The sequence below is a fragment of the Sesamum indicum genome, linkage group LG2, assembly GCF_026168435.1.
Source record: "Sesamum indicum cultivar Baizhima isolate 11 linkage group LG2, ASM2616843v1, whole genome shotgun sequence".
NCBI classification, from domain to species: domain Eukaryota; kingdom Viridiplantae; phylum Streptophyta; class Magnoliopsida; order Lamiales; family Pedaliaceae; genus Sesamum; species Sesamum indicum.
The window spans coordinates 3,546,999-3,565,039 of record NC_142658.1 but is presented as its reverse complement, the minus strand read 5'-3'; the positions used below and the strand labels follow the sequence as shown (position 1 = coordinate 3,565,039).

Here is an 18,041-nt window from a genome sequence, read left to right as displayed (position 1 = left end):
TATTTGCTGCAGAACTTTTATAATGAGTGCCTATGCATACAGTATTTGCTGATCATATAATTGTTGAATTTTGGTGAGATCAGATTCAGACAAAAACTATGTGTATGTCCATTTCCTTAAATATTTCCAAGCTGCTATGACAACTTCAACATCTTTGGGCTGCAAAAATCTAACACCGCTATGCTTAGGAGAACAAAAAAATTGCACTTTATGATCCCATAACTCGTTCCTTTTTATTTATTTATCGGGTAAATTTACATTAGACTTCCTCTAAAAATGTAAAATTATATTTTTTAAAAAAAAAAATTAAAATTATACTTATACTCCCCATGAAAGTTCTCCATTTACACCTGACTTCCTTCCGTTGGAATTTGGATGAAAAATATTAATATTAGCAAAATAAATTACATAATTTTTTAATTTTGCATCGCATTTAACATTTTTATGTAATTTTTTTTACTTATAAAGACATAATTATAATCTATAAATATATATAAGGAGTGAGGTTAATATCATCACATTTTTTCTTTTATAAGTACAAAATTATTACATGCATGAGAATGTTAGATGAAGTGAAAAATTAGAAATTTATGTAAAATTTTTGCTAACACCCAGACCCTATATAAGTGTAATTTTAAAACTTTTTTGAAAAAAAATATGTTTTCTCATTTTTAGAAAGGTTTAAGCGTAATTAACCCTTATTTACTTAAGGGACTCATAAAACACATAACGTCTTATTTTTTCAACTTTATTTTTTCTTAAATATATATATATATATATATTATGTGTATATACATTTCAACCGGACGCTAGAAAATGAAGGTATTGTATTTCTACCTTCTTTATTTTTTCGATTTATGTAGTTTTACCTCAGCCTTGTATATGCTTATTTTATTTCTATATACATCAAACACCCAAGAACTCTAAAGGTACACCCCTTGTATTCGTTCTTTTACATTTTAATTTTTATTATTATACGCTTTCGTTTACCGCTTCCACTAGTGCATTCTCGAGCCATGCCACGTCATCCTTCATTCATGACATACACATTTTTAATTAGACCTAAACCTATTGTCATTGCTATCAATAACTATTAACGAAAATATATATTTACCATTTAAAGATTACTTCAAGAATATTTGTGTAAATTTTTATCTCTGAAAATGTGTTGATGTAAATTACAATTTCATATTCAAAAGATCCATTTATAAGATTAAAAAATATAAAAAATATTTATATAATTAAACATAATTCTAAGAAGTGTCAATATAATTTTTATATTATAAAATTTAATATGTGGAAAAATTCAACTAGGTAGGAGTAACATGGAAGAGAAGGATGGGGGAACAAGATTGGACCAGCATGTTGCTATCTTGACACCTCAATGAACCTTTATGATACATTTCATCATGACGCTGTCCAAATCAAGCTTCGCTTTTTAATAAATAGCATAATTACAAACATTCTGTTATTATTTAAAAAATTATTAATATTTTTTTAATTTTAATAATTATTTAATAATTAGCTCAATTCGTTAGATTTTCATCTATTTTTTATTGTCGACTAACCAAAATGTTCTTGTGAATTAAAAGTTATAATTTTATTTATTTTTAATTTTTTTTGTTCTTTTATGGATTGAGTGGATAATTTTTAAGATATTTTCATCAGCCCGTTTGATTTTTTATAAGTTTTTAATTTTTTTGAAAATAATTAAAAAAATTACAGTACGAACAAAGTTGACAACTTCATATCTCCAACCAAAAATTATATAATTTTATCAAATATCAAAGGTGTATTTGTGATTTCTTAAATAACGAAAAATATTCATAGTTATAATAATTTTTAAGAAAGTAATTGTAATTTACCCTTTTAATAATTTACACACGTATTCTGAAGTTTAGATAGTGGGATTATAAGATATAAAACTTTAACGACTTGAGGGAGGGAAATTTTTTTTTTCTTTTGTCCAAATTTTCTTATATATTTTATTTAATATATACATATTACTTATATAAAATGATATTATTTATTTTATTTAAGAGAAAAGCTATATACAGACATGTGAACCTCATTTGATACGTGAAAAGGGGGAAAAAATGTCTTTATATTTGAAAGAATGAAACCCTCTTTAACCTGAGCATAAACAATTCATAACAGTCATAAATTGTTGAAATGATGATGAGGTAGGTAGGTAGGCTAGCGATTATGGGATTTCCACAACTACTTACAAGAAACCAAAGACCATACGATACGTAACCTTAAATAGTGATAGATAATTTATGACCTAACTCTTCCTTAATTTCTGCTAACGCATCATGTCCTTCCTATATATATTTCAAACCTATTTAATGTAGTCTCAATTTTTTGGCCATTGATGTATATATTGTTAATACGCATTTAGTTATATGGGTTAAAAAGTAATTTTAATATATAACTCATAGAATATTCTACCATATTATATAAATTCCAACACCACTATAAATATAAAAAATATAATTTATTAGATGGATGACTATTCATTGATTTGATACCTCACACATACCAAGAAACCCATTCGTAAATCATATTTTCACCTGGTGTGCAGTTGCGTCTTAGGTAAAATTTTCGTTTCATCCTTTCGCTAAAATCACAACCACATTATTAGCACCATTTGTGGAAAAAAAAATTCTCAACACTAAGTATGCAAACTAGGTATCGAGCTCGTGACGTCCACAATTTGGACGCGATTCGTGAAACACAAGTGAACGAGCCAGAACAAGACCTTCCCCGCGAACAATCATCACCCCAGGAAGTAACCCCCCAACTCATGAATAAGTACCTCTCAATGGGGAGTTCCCCCCACCACGTCGATAATCTCCCCCCGCGCCTCTCGGGAGAGCATTCCCCTAGAAGTTTCGCCCCAAGAACCGATGATCCAACTAAAATAAGAAGCTTTGCTGAACCTAATTCGCAACGCATCTGCTCGAGTAGCGGTACAAGCCATGGCCTAATTTGTAGCGCAACAGCCTGCGAATCGCCCCCTCCTTCCTCTCGCAGAAGTCGAGAATTATCCTCGACTCCCGAGGAAGAGGAGCAGAGGCGGGAGGAAGTAAACAACAAAATCTCTCAACCTGAGATTGCACGGACCCAAGATCAAAACTCTCGAAGGTCTTGGGGGCCTTCGTCACCACATATAAAAATTGTTTATGGGGAGTCTCATCTCTCGAAAATGATGTCGAATTCCTCAAAACAAATGAAAGAATTCGGCACAAAGAATAATTAAAACAAATCCCATAACTCTGAATAGCATCTACTAATAAAAAATGAGAGCAAAAATTAAGAAAAAGATACTTAATCGGTGTAGTGGTTGGAGTCATCACTTTTCTTCCTTTTGACCTGAATTCAAAACCCATCAAATGCAACAATATGCACCTCCTTCCAACACTTACTGTTTGTGCGCTTGTAGTTGTTGTGTCCCATCTTCCAAATACCTCTGTAAGTGTGTGTCTGTATGAGTCATTTTCTTGTACAATCCCATTTTCACTGGTCTTCGTTTCTTTCTTTTGAATTCAATGGTTCACTACCAGTATTTGTTCTTGGCCAGGAACACCATATATCATATACCAGCCCGAAATCCATTTTAAAATATTAATTTGAAAGCAACATAATATTTAAGAAAATCATAAATTGTGGGATTTGGGGCCATGAATAAAAACAAAACAGCCCAATATTTAAATCCATATCCAAAGACATAACCATTGGGTATGCAAAACAAGTTGGCAACATTTATGGAAAATTCCATAAAAGTATGGCCTATTTTCTAAAATAAGAAACACTGATGTGCTTCGGACTTTGTCTTTTATTATTATTATTGGGCATAATTTATTCTATTATTTCCAAATTTTTACATGTACAAAAGAAATTAATAAACTATTATACACTAGTATATAGTTCCATTCAAATACATAATTTTGTGGTTGTGAGTCCTCGACTTTATTTTTTTTTTAAATTTTATAAAACACAAATGATAATTTGAAAATTTTAGCCAAAATAAGATTTTAATAAAATTAATTTGTGGTTGTGCTTTTTAATGTTGGTTTTGTTGGCAAGAAGATGAAAGAATAGGGTGACAAATATTATATTTTATTTAAGAAGAAAACAACCTATAAATACAAAATTCTTGACTCTTCATTCACTTGCCCACGACTCTTCACTTTTCAAACGTAAGACCATTAAATTAATAAGACAACAATTTAACGATCCTATTCATGTTCGTCTTTATTATTTTCAAATGATTTTATTGCATAAATTAGATTATTTATCTTTTGAATGCCGGAGTTGTTATGTCAAGTTTTAGTGAAAATAAAATTAAAATAGCTTAATTAGATTCAGAAGGAGATAAAAAGAAAAAGAAAGAACAAAACAAACTTGAGCACTACATAAGACGTGATCACACATTATTGAGTGCTAAAGTCTATCCGCGCAAAACCGAAAGATCTTGAACCATACAAAGGCAAGGGGGAGTTTATCAGTCATCTAACAATTCTATCACTCGTCAGTGTGGATCATCTTTTATCTTCACCTTTTTCTCCGTAACTTTTGTTATCTTATAGAATTTTAGGCTTCTCTCTACGCACATCACCATGTAATTAATTCTTTTGATAAGTTGCATAAAACCCCTCTGTATTTTTAAAATTTAGTTAGAAACTTTCATGTGTTACAAAAATAGGCAAATAAACCCTTGTATTTTTTAAAATATTGCACACTTCCCCTTCCAATTTAACGGTCTTAAAATTTATGTTGAATTGCGTGTTATACACTTCTTAACATAATCATTGATTTTCAATTGTTAAAAAATGAACGATCTAAATCTCCAATAATTTAAAATATAATATTCATAAGTATGATATAATATATATATATATAAAGATATAGGCGGCGACGGCAGAATAAGTGATGGCAACGGCGCCATAACAGTTTGGTTGATGTTGCCATCATCCGCACACAAAGCATCGACGGCAGAAGAGGCGGCGCTCGATCTAGGGCGTCGTTGCCCAGTCTTCTTTTCTGTCGAGGATGAGACGGCCGATAAAGAAGAAGAGGGCAAAAAAAGAAAATATATTATTCTCAATTTTTAAAAAATTAAAATAAAATAATCTAAAATTAAAATTTTATTTTAAATAGTAGTTTTAATTTAAATATTATTTATATTTAGTTTATATTTCATAAATAAATATAATTAATTAAAATTATTAATCAACAACATATGATTTATTAGAATGTATATAAACTAAAATATTAATTTTCTTTTATATATCAAAGAAAGGGGAAAAATAAACTTTTACAAATATAAAATAATATCAAAAGGTGTTAAAAACGAAATCTACTCCCATTTTAGACGTGTGACATACATTCTCCGTTAATTTCTAAAAGAGAAGGGGTATTTTACTGCTTTTACCATTACTTATTTTTTTTATGAAACAATTATGTCGCCCCTAAATAGTTAGGTGAATACTACTACTTTACTCTTATTAAAAAAATTTATGAAATAACAAAAACAAAAAATTTGAAAAAATATATAAAAAAAAATTTTAAGGTAAAATAAATAATCCAAAAATATTAGTCCAAAAATATATTTTAGAAAATTCTAAAAATTAAAATATAGTTCATAATCAAAAAGTGTATTTTGACGAGTTCACCATAAAAAATGGATAAAAATGTAATTGAGACTAACAAAATAGGCACATTGCTATACGGACATTAAAATAAAAAGAATATTTATAATTTTTTATATTTTTATTATTATATTAAATCTCAAGAAAGATAGTTGCAATTTATTATTTTTTTTAATAATAAAAATATTAATTCTAATTTCCTTTAAAATCAATCATTTCTTATTAGTTGCAAAGGATGGATCCGTCAGCAAACTAATTATCAAACTTCAATTTATTCCAGATAATCAATTGATGTGACAATGATTGATTTTGCATAGGTGAAGTCATATATATATATATATATACATTGATTCTATTATTCGTTTTGCAAATAAGTGATTTGTCCAACATAACAACTAGTAAAGTCAAACCCTTGATACTTATCAATTCACCCTCATTTTTATTGAAATTATACGTCATGAATTTTTTTTATATAATTAATATTCTGACTTCATTTGCAAAAACAACACTATAATTATTGTACATTCATAATTAATTAATTTTTTTTATATTTTAATCACAAAATTAATTATAATAAAAAGTTATATTTCCTCTTACGGTTCTTCAATTACACAATTAAAAGTAAAAAACTGTGATGGATACTAATTAATCACAGTTGCGCAATGGCTGTTAATCGTTGTATCTGCAAGATAGGGCCTAAATATTTGCAACAGCTGAAAACTACAGCAAATATCGATTAACTATGGTCTAAACTTAAATTTTCGCATAAAATTTGTTTGATCGTAGCAGATAGTATTGATTTACTATGATTTTTAAATTGTAGTAATTTATAGTATAAGAAATAATAATTTTTTTGGGGTAGTGATATACAAAAGAAATCAAGTATTTTACTTAAATAGTAGGACTCATGGCTATAATTTATAGTATAAGAAATAATATTTTATTTTAATAGTGATTATTGATTAGATTTAGTTATCTGATATTGATCATAGTATATGAATATTATAGTTGTTTGCAGTTATTAGATGTAGATATTTAATAATAATTTATTTAAAAAATAATAATTCATTATTTTCACTTTAAAAAAAAATAAATAAAGACAAGTAAAAATATAGTATTCCTTGTAAAAAAAAAACATTCAAGTGACTGTAGAACTCATGAACACAAAAATATTTATTGTCATCATATGTTTCTTGAGAAAATATTTCTCAATATATTTTCAAAAATATATGAGAAAGACAAAATAAAATAAAACGAAGAAGAATCTAAAAATAGGGGTTAATTATTTTTATATTATTAAAAGAAATTATAAAAACATAATTTATGTAAAAATATATAATAAAATTATGTCGATTCATGAATGTGATCCACGACTCGACTAAAAAAATAATTTTTTTAAAAAAAATGGGGTGTCGTGGATGCTATACACAACTTAATATTGTGGATGTCATCCACGACACCAAGTTTGGATTTTGTGCTACCTCACGGTATATACCGATATTGTTTGAGGTATGTGTATTCTAATTTCAACAGTCGTCACAAAATATTGTGTCGAAGGATTCTTTATGGAGAACTGGCATTGAATATCAAATTAGAAAATTCAATTGAATTATGGAAGAGATAAAGAGTAAAAAACTAGGTGCCTTTGAATTCTTAGACGAGATTAACAAGAAAAAATTGACAACTTCTCATGATGGTGGATTGCTATGCGGTATTTTGAAGACCAACATGTCAGAATGCATCAATGAAGTTTTGAAACGTGCTCGCCACCTACCGTTGACAGCAATAGCTGAGATGACTTTTCAACATACTGTCCATTATTTTCATAAGAGGTTTGCGAAGAGAAGTGTACTGTTGACCAACAATCAACTGTGGACGGATTTTGTTACAAGATGTTCACACCTTGGCAACAAAATGCTATTGAGCATATGGTTACAAAATACCATCAGGTTCAACGGTCCTCAGTTGTTACAAAACGTCGAATTGGCATGGACTCAATATCTATATTGTCAAAATTGCGAAGCGAGAATGTTCATGCGGCAAGTCGACTCAATTTGGCATCCCTTGCAGCCATGCTAAAAAAGTATGCGTTGCATACATGATTAACGTTGCATCAATGGTGAATGATTATTATGATTTAATGGCTTACAGAAATATATATTTTAAGTCATTTGAATCTGTGCATTCGAAAATTATTGGGATGTCCCGAAATTTGAGTTGGTCCACGACACTATTATTCGTATCTCCACACTCCCTAGTCGAACCAAACATCACGTATTCATAACGAGATGGATTGGCCGTAAACGTGTGAAAGGCAACAAACCCAACAAAGAGATTCTTCTACATAATCAAATGTGTCGATGCGGGGTTCTCAACAATAATTAGCTTTTTTAACTGTATTTTTAGAATTGTATGAAAAAATATACACTATTACGTTTATATAGTTTATTGTATTTTTTAAATTAATAAAATTTTAATATTATAATTTTTTTAATTTTACTATGTTGTTAATAATTAATTGAATATAATTTATTTATAAAAAAATAAAATTAAAAAAAAATATTTATATATATTAAAACCATGTCGTGGATGACATCCACGACTTAATGTTATCCACGAGATGGGTTTTTTTATTAAAAAAAATATTTTTTTAGTTATATATTTTATATAATTAACCCCTAAAAATAGCATAAAATTGTGTTTAAAACTTTCCATATTTCTGAGATGGATATACATATATATATATATATAGAGAGAGAGAGAGAGAGAGGATTTTGTCCATTCTCCAATTATTGAACAAACAACAAACAACCTTACGCTTCCTTCCTTCCTTGGTATATGATATATCCCTTTCATCAACTCACAATTTTAACTACCAAAATCACAATGAATCACTTTTCTCTCAATTAAACTTCACTCTTCGCTTGATTTTTTTTTTCTTTTTTTTTTGATTAATCTTATTTTCTTTCCCTTGGACAAAAAAATAATAACAGAAAGTACAAATCCTCTTTGAGAAAAAATAAATAAATATCAACATAGTCCCTGAACTTTTAAAAAAGAAGCTCATTGTTTCTTACAAACACGCTCAAATAATCTCATAGTGCGATCGTATTTTTATAAAAAAATGAGTTACAAGTTTGAATTTCAGGAAATATTAGAGCTATTGTAGGGTCACATTATCTTTTCTCTTTTTTAGAGGGTTTTTTTTTTCTTTTTTTGTGGCTCAAATGGTAATTTCACTTTTCTGATCTTAATTAGAAAATTCTACGTAGATTATCTATGCCAAATGTCTTCATTAGTCCCTCATCTTTTACTGAAAGATATAAAAAATAAAAGTTATTTTTCTTACAATAAATAAGTGTATTATCATTTTTTATGTACGTGTTAATTTTATGACATTTTTTTTCTATTTATTTTGCTCAGAAAACCAAATCAGTTTCATTTTGGTAAAAAAAAACTACTTTTTATCCTTAATTATGTTTCAAGAAATCGATGTGAAATTAAAAGGAGCCCATTTTATTTTAATTAATTATTCTTGTATAAATTCTAAATTCCTCTAATATCTTAAAAAACTTATAATTATATTCCGAGCTATTAAAATTCAAAACAAAAGTAGAAGTAAAGAAAAATTTATTTCAGTGATAAAATTGACGTCTCATAATAAAAGTATGAAATAATTACATTTATATTCTTAATTTATAATCTATTTATATAAACTATTCCTATCTTATAGATAATTATACCTACTAAAAATATCATCATTTACACAAACTACCTTGTATTCGAATTTGAAAAAGATGGAAACTATAATTTATTAAACCCTCTCATGTCTCTATTATGTATTGATGTCTATGGTTGCTAAATATGGTCTTTTATGACAAAATCCCACCTTTTCCCCCCTCTAAAATGGGGTGGACTATTCAAAACCAATGGAGGGTAGCAATAGTGATAAAAAATACATATTAAGTATTAAGTCTTTGACTTAGAACTTGAGGTACCAAAAGTGAAATAAGGGTATAGTTAAGTTATCAACAATGAAATTATCTTTTAAATGTGAAAATTATATTTTTGCTGTTTTATGATGTCTTGTAATTTGATACGTGTCTTGCTGCGAGATGTATTTTCTATTTTAACTTTGTATAAATCATATGATTTTAGTCTGAAAAGGCATATTATTAAGAAGATGAGGATTTGGGGCTTATAAGTCGCTCAAGCTCCTTGCCGGCAATTGACGTGAGATGCTTATATATATCATCAGCTCCTCATATAAAGGGCTCGGGATGAACACATGTAACCATTCCTACAAATGATGCCGAATGATGTAGTTTGGGACTCGATAGATATCTCATTGCACGTGGTATTATTTGTTCTAATTTTATATGAGCCTTACGATTTTATCACGACGCCTTAAAAAATAAAAATTTAATCGATGTATATTATTATTTTAGTTCAAAATTATTATATTTACATCTGTGACTGAGTACTATACATGTGCATAAATAAATATAGATATGTAGGATTTGTAGGGGAGTGCGGATTTAACCTGAAGCCATTATCATCCTTCTTGACTACTTTGTCATAGTTCTGTGGGGTCTGTAAGAATTTAAAGAATAGGAAAATGAAGGGTGAAAAAAGAGGACAAGAAAGACAGCAGAGGATCTAATAATTATATATTATCTAAGGAACAAACGAAAGTTCTTTCTGGATCAAATTGGACTGCATTCTTTTCTTTCCTCTTCTTGTTCTCAATTTTCAGTCCATCCCATTTTTTGTTATTTCTCAAAATCTCTTTCTATTTCTTGCAGGCCCTTTATTCCAATTCACACAATCCAGTTCTTAATTTCACTCCTCAGCAACAAAAGATTGAATTGTGATATGCTATTGTGATTCTTTCTCCATTTCGAACTTGTGGGCTCCCTTAGTTTGTGTACTAAGGTTTTCCTTTTGGGTAGTTTTGGAGAATCCCCGAGTAAAAGAGCTGTCTTGGAGTGAACTGGAGACTCTGTGTTGTGAAAGCTTGCAGTTTCACACACTCTGGAATTCACTTTTTGACTGAAAAAGAAACTTTTTTTGAGGCCTTAATTTGTCAGGATGCAGCGAACATTCCACCCCACCCCAACCCACGAAATCCATCCCTGTTCTGCTGATAATTATGTCAAATCCTCTGAATAAGGAAAGTGTATTGTATTACTTAGCTGTACTGGTTATATCTTGCTCTTCATTCTCTCTCTAACTCTTAAGTAAATATATATGTGCACACTCGGCTAGTAGGCCTTGAGAATTATCGGCCCTCTTTACTTTTCTTAGTACTCAGAGTGCCGCTTTCATACCGTGCTCGAGTTTACCTTTTTCAGCTCCTCTAAAGGTAAACAAAAGATTTTATAACTTTTAGATCTCTGAATTTTCTTTGTATTAGACTTTCTTGATGTTGTTGGCCATTTTCCAATCATATTTTGATAATTGTTTCTTGTTCTATTTGAGTAACTTGTTTTAGTACATGAAGAACAACAGCAGAACTTTGAAAGTAGGATCTTTTTATCAATTGTTCAAATTTTATTGATCTTTGTTTCTTTCTGATTGAAGGGTTTGTTTGAAGATTTGAAGTTTGATTCTGTGGTGAGAAAATGAAGGGGGCTGCATTGGTAGCCATTGCTGCCACAATTGGCAACTTTTTGCAGGGTTGGGATAATGCAACTATTGCAGGTTAATTTTTCTCTTATATGCTAAGTTTATTTAAAATGTATTCTGGTTTTCATTACTCTTAAGTAAATTCACTGTAATGTTTCAAGTTTTTGTAAATTATTAGTTGTCTTTTTCTGAAATTGGAAAATCATGCTGGAAATATCTTTTCTTGGTAACATCTTCTTCATATTAATTATTTTCTCTTCATATCCGATGAGAAAGTCCGTTTCGGGTTTTGATGTATACTCTCTTGCGCTTTCCTGTCTCTGATTAATTTTTATTCTTATATGTCCAGGAGCGGTCGTTTACATTAAAAAAGAGCTTCAGTTGGGAGCTGCCATAGAGGGGCTGATTGTGGCAATGTCGCTCATTGGAGCCACGCTTATCACCACTTGCTCAGGAACGATATCGGACTTGATTGGTCGACGCCCTATGCTTATTTCGTCGTCCATGTTCTATTTTCTCAGTGGCTTGATAATGTTGTGGTCACCTAATGTTTACGTCCTGCTTCTAGCGAGGCTCTTGGATGGGTTTGGTATTGGACTTGCTGTTACTCTAGTTCCTCTCTACATATCCGAGACTGCACCATCTGAGATACGAGGCCTGTTAAATACTCTTCCCCAGTTCACTGGCTCTGGTGGAATGTTTCTGGCATATTGTATGATTTTCGGAATGTCATTACTGCCCTCACCAAGCTGGAGATTGATGCTAGGAGTACTTTCTGTTCCTTCTCTTTTATATTTTGCATTAACAGTATTTTATTTGCCTGAATCTCCTCGATGGCTAGTAAGTAAAGGAAAGATGCTTGAGGCCAAACGAGTCTTGCAAAAGCTGCGCGGTAGGGAGGATGTTTCGGGTACATTTTTCTCTCTAGTGCTGCGTGATTGACTATCTTATTTGCTGAGATGACAAAATTCGTTTTCATTTTTGACTTCAGAATTTTAAGTTTTCAGTTTGTCTTAGAATGAATGTCATGTTAGCTATGTGAAGGTTGATTATTGTGCATAAGTCGAGTTTTTCTAGAAGGCAAATCTGTGCCTCACAAGTTGCAACACGATCATTGATCTGTTCACGAAATGTATCTATTTATTGAATGCTTTGATGTGAATTATATCTTGAGTTTAATTGTTGCTGACAGGTGAATTTATTTGCTATTGGTGGGTAATGGAACCTAGATCAAGTAGGAGCTCTGCTTGGCTGGTAGTTAGCATTCTTTTGTAATTTTACTTGCTGTATGTCAAGTTAGTGGAGGTGTTACACAGAGATTCAGCCGATGTAAAACTTGTTTGGCCTGATTAATGGATTAGATCTAGTGTTTGTTAAGAAACCTGTACTTAATTAAACTTGAAAATACCCTTGTTAAGTTTAACTTTTCGCATCAGTGATCTTCACTTCCGCCTGAAGGATGGCGAACAGATAACCATTCATCTAATTGTGGCTAAAGCTCTGGTAAATATAATGAAATTTTATTTACTTTTGGCCATAGGGAGTGCTGTAACACAATACTTCAAATAGAAGAGATTATTTCATTTAAAATAGTTAAAAAAATGTAACAAAATACTGTGTTTTGACAACTTTTTAGACTTTAGGTAGAAGCGTGTTCATGTCCCAGCTCCTTTAATGATAATAATAATAGTAATAATAAATTTATAAGTTCACGCTTCTTCAATTCAGGAAAAAAAATATTCCTAAAAAACACGGAACTCATCTGCATATATGTACACGCATATAGAAAGCTTTTTGAGGTTGGTCAGAGGCTGACCATGCAGCAGGCTACGCAATGCACAGTGACTAGACTTGTCGAACAAAGACCAGTCACAGGTGAAGAACTCTTCTTCTTTGAGTTCATTTCGAAAGCATTTGAACAGAGTTCTTCTTTTTCTTCATTACTAAACATTTGAGCTCATCTTTCAGAAATACTTTGTCATGAACTTAAATGTTTTGTAATGGAGATAAAGAAGAACTCTAATATTTCTCAAATGCTTTTATGAAAAAGCATTTAAAAAGAAGAAGAAGAAGAGCTTCTTATTCATCCGTGTGCACAGGGTAGCCTGCGCGGAACTCATTGATTTTTTAATTAAATTGGGGAACCGCAAAGAAGGCCCGCGCTTCTAAAGTTTATTGATTTTTAATTATAAGAAGCGTGGACCTTGTCCGTCACTCCACGCTTGTATAATAATCTTATTTTACCTTTTTTATATATAAGCGTGAATCCCATCCACGCTTCTTGCCAAGATTTTAAAAGTTGTCAAGGGATAGTATTTTCTTAATTTCCTTTTACTATTTCTAAATAAATTCCTCTTGATCAAACTACCTTATTTTCCCTCTCACCCGAGGGGGCAAGTAGACCTTTCTTTTTCTTCTTGTCGGCCTGTGTAGGAGATGGTTTTGTTCGAGTCTTCCTAAACCACACATTGCCGCAATCGCATGTGATGAGTTATGTAAGGACATCATGTAGAATGTTTATTACACGTCTTTCAATATATGTTGTCTTAGCACATCTTGCTTGATCGAGATTAATGTCATGTTGACCAAATGGTGTATTCTAAAGACAATGAATATTTGCAACAACAATTTGACACAGGACAGCTTATGCCTATGTAATCACTGAGCCATATTTGATTGTCTATAATAGGTTTTCTTTAATGGGGTCACGAAATTTGATAGTGATGTGTGCTTGATCTTTCTAAATACAGATATGGTGAATGTAGGTTGAAATTTTCGATGTTTCAAATTCGATATAATCCTGTGCGATTTATGAGGCCTTTATTCCTGAGTTGAAAACTTTTCCTTTTTGGTTAACATTTCAGATGCCACTTGTTTTATGACGTAACTCCCTTGTGTGAAAATGACATGTCTGATATGCATGTTATGCACTAATATTATGTGAAACTAGTTTTAACATCATTAAATTCATTATGCTGGTGCAAATCAAACTGTTCCAGGACCAACAGGTGAATGCTGTTAATTATCAAAAACTAGCCGTAACTCATCAAATGTGTCATGTATGGTGTTGGCTACAATATTTGTTTTTAGAAACTGTTGAACTAATTAATATTTCAATTCCGAATCCTAATAATGCTCCGCTGTCCAAATCTTAACTTTCTTCGTTTAGAAATGCGGACGGATCTGTGCGTAAATATGTTTTGCTCATTTATGTTGTTGGAGGTCCACTGCCTGAAGGTCAATGTATAGTTAAGATGACCCGATGCACCAATTTTCCAGTACTTCTCATTTTATTACAAGAGTTGGCGTCAGTGTTTATTGCGTTGCACTTTTACTCGATAATAACTGACAGTGGAATCTTGTAAGAACATTTATCATGATATCTCAAATAACAGAATCTTCCCATGTATAAGCAAAGAGATTTATACGATGTGGGGAAAAAAAAATTCTACTTTCATGTAACTCATTATTTGGCTTCTGCTGATCAACTTCCATTCACAGGTGAAATGGCTTTATTGGTAGAGGGTCTAGCAGTTGGTGGTGAAACTTCTTTAGAAGAATACATCATCGGTCCGGCGGATGAACTCGGGGAGGATCAGGAGCCAATGGCAGATAAAGACCACATCAAGTTGTATGGGCCTGAAGAGGGACTCTCGTGGATTGCGAAGCCCATTAGTGGGCAGAGTCGTCTTAGCATCGTCTCCCATCAAGGTAGCATGGCAAATCAAAACGTGCCTCTTATGGATCCTCTTGTGACACTCTTCGGCAGCGTACATGAGAAGCTCCCGGAAACGGGGAGCATGCGAAGCATGCTATTCCCAAATTTTGGCAGCATGTTCAGCACTGCGGAGCCTAATATCAAGAATGAAGAGTGGGACGAAGAGAGTCTGCAGAGAGAGGGCGAGGGTTATGCATCAGAGGCCGGAGATGCCGACTCCGATGACAATTTGCAGAGCCCCTTGATTTCACGTCAAAATACAAGTATGGAGAAGGAAATGGCCCATCCTCAATCCCATGGTAGTGTCTTGAACATGAGACGCCACAGTAGTCTCATTCAAGGGAATGCCGGAGAAGCTGCTGGCATAGGTGGTGGTTGGCAATTAGCATGGAAATGGTCGGAAAGAGAAGGTGAAGATGGAAAGAAAGAAGGCGGTTTTAAGAGGATTTATTTGCACCAGGAGGGCGCCCCACTTAACTCGAGACGTGGTTCTCTTGTTTCAATACCTGGTGGTGATGCTCCCATAGATGGAGAGTATATCCAGGCTGCGGCTCTAGTGAGCCAGCCCGCTCTTTACGCAAAGGAACTTGTGGATCGGCATGCAGTCGGGCCAGCGATGGTACATCCGGCGGAAACTGCTGGAAAAGTGCAAATTTTGGCTGCTCTTCTTGAACCAGGGGTTAAACGAGCATTAATTGTTGGGATTGGGATTCAAATACTGCAGCAGGTATTCCCTGACTTCTTATTACAACAATATATAAAAATCCTGTATGTTATTAAATATATTATATATAACTTAGTTCCATTTAACAACTCCACTATTTCCTTTCAGTGCTGTGTTCCATAGCTTCATGTGCTCATTGGGATCAGGCATTTAACTTTCATTTTCTGTTTATCCCTCTTTGAGAGATGTACATGTCTCGTCTTTATTTCAAATTTCAATATCTATTTTTCTTTGTTTAACATCTTTTATTGGGGATAGGTTGGAGAGGCGGGCAGGTATGAAAGTGGGAAACAGGTCAGGTGGTTGGGGTTTGCATCCGTGTTACGCTATCAAAACAATTAATCTGTCTCGTGAAACAATTTTTCCGAATGGCCATCAAAAGATTAGTTGATATACATCTTGTGCTTGGTTTCTTGGATAATGCATCCAAATCAGCAAGCTGGATCAGCGCCTAAGAGTTCTTAACTAAAGTGTGCCAAAAGAATGGCGATAATCATTACGATTTTGTTCATAAAATCTCTTAGTTGACTGGAAAGTCATCTTTAAGATGACAATCAAAATAAACCTGGAAATCGGAGGTATAATTAAACAGTCAATGTTGGTTTACATTGCCTTATCCAGTGTGTCAAATCACAGTCATTTTTTTCGTACTTGTCTAGAGAGTAAGCGACTTTAATCACATTTACTATACTATAATCCATAATGCATCTGGATTTTGTCTGCATATTTGTTCAAGAAAATTGTACAAAGATTTATGTCTTTGTGGAAGCTGTCTCACAACATTTTCAGGATGAGGGAATTTGCCGGCTGATAAAATTCATTTTCAAACTATTATCTGATTTCATCTCGTATTTCTGCAGTTTTCTGGTATCAATGGAGTTTTGTACTATACTCCCCAAATTCTTCAGCAGGCTGGTGTGGACGTTCTTCTCTCCAACCTCGGCATTGGTTCGGACTCTTCGTCTTTCCTCATTAGTGCATTCACAAATTTCTTGATGCTACCGAGTATTGCTGTTGCTATGCGGTTCATGGACGTATCTGGTAGAAGGTAACTTACATCCCTTTTCTCTTCTCTTCTCTGTTACCTTTTTTTTTAATGTCTTGTCGTCACTCCCCCTCCCCCTCCCCCTCCTCAATTGGAGGTTGTAATTAAAAGAGTAAGTTGTGCCCTTGATTCGCAATTTCTGCTTGTGCTTGTTTTGAAATGGTATCTTTCTACTTCCCACAATGCTTATCCAGGTCCCTTCTGTTGACGACAATACCTGTACTAATAATATCGCTCGTTGCCCTTGTAATTGGCAACGTTTTTAATTTTGGCACTGTGGCTCATGCTGTAATCTCAACCATCTGCGTCGTCATCTATTTCTGCACATTCGTGATGGGCTACGGACCAATCCCAAACATCCTCTGCTCCGAAATCTTCCCAACAAGGGTGCGTGGCATCTGCATTGCTATCTGCGCCTTAGTTTTCTGGATATGCGATGTTATCGTCACTTACACTCTGCCCGTGATGCTGAGCTCAATCGGGTTAGCTGGTGTTTTCGGGATTTACGCTGTGGTCTGTGTGGTCTCATGGATTTTCATATTCTTGAGGGTTCCAGAAACGAAGGGCATGCCGTTGGAAGTCATTACAGAGTTCTTCGCCGTTGGAGCAAAACAAGCTGCCGCTGGCAGTGCTAAAAACGAGTAACGATAAACGCTGGACGACGATCGGTGCCGGAGCTCCATGCTGCTGAAGATGATTTCAATGTTAGTTCCATTGAGAATTAGCGTTTGTGGCAATTTAGTTAATGTATCAGACAGACATTCCTACATCTTTCTTGCTATATAATAGGAAAAGTTTGAGTTTATGGTCATCTGTGTGAGTTCAGCTGTGGCTGTGGCTGTGGCTGTGGCTGTGAGTAGCAAATTTACAGTCTCTTCTCTGTCAAAATGTTTTTGGAAGTGAGGGGTACTTGTAGCCTTCTCCTAAATTTGGTAGGCACGGACGAATTTACTCTTTTGGCCCTAACTCTTTGTTGAATGATTGGTTACACCACATTATTCAAGGGTATTTGGGAAATTTGGCAAGTTGATATTTTTTCTAAAAAAATTAAAAAGTATCACGTGTAATGCACGTGTAGACATGTATATTCAGTGGTGAATATATCACTTATTAGCTATGAAAAAAATTGAATTCATATGTTTATATTTCTATCGTTATATACAATTATATTTTTTTTAAAAAAAATTGATAATGTTTTTATAATCATTTAATTTTATTATTTGTAATTTACTTTTAATGTACGTGATACTATTATATAAATAATTTATTCCT

The 18,041-nt window shown here is 32.6% G+C and overlaps 1 protein-coding gene across 1 annotated transcript; it reads left to right on the top strand.

Moving 5' to 3' along the window:
- Window positions 1-10,341: 10,341 nt before the first annotated feature.
- On the top strand, window positions 10,342-17,580 carry LOC105178406 (monosaccharide-sensing protein 2). Its single transcript, XM_011101873.3, has 6 exons — window positions 10,342-11,019; window positions 11,238-11,357; window positions 11,632-12,192; window positions 14,784-15,727; window positions 16,585-16,772; window positions 16,964-17,580. The coding sequence occupies exons 2-6, from the start codon at window positions 11,279-11,281 to the stop codon at window positions 17,412-17,414; spliced, it is 2,223 nt and encodes a 740-aa protein (XP_011100175.1). The 5' UTR covers window positions 10,342-11,019; window positions 11,238-11,278; the 3' UTR covers window positions 17,415-17,580.
- The last annotated feature ends 461 nt before the right edge of the window (window positions 17,581-18,041 follow it).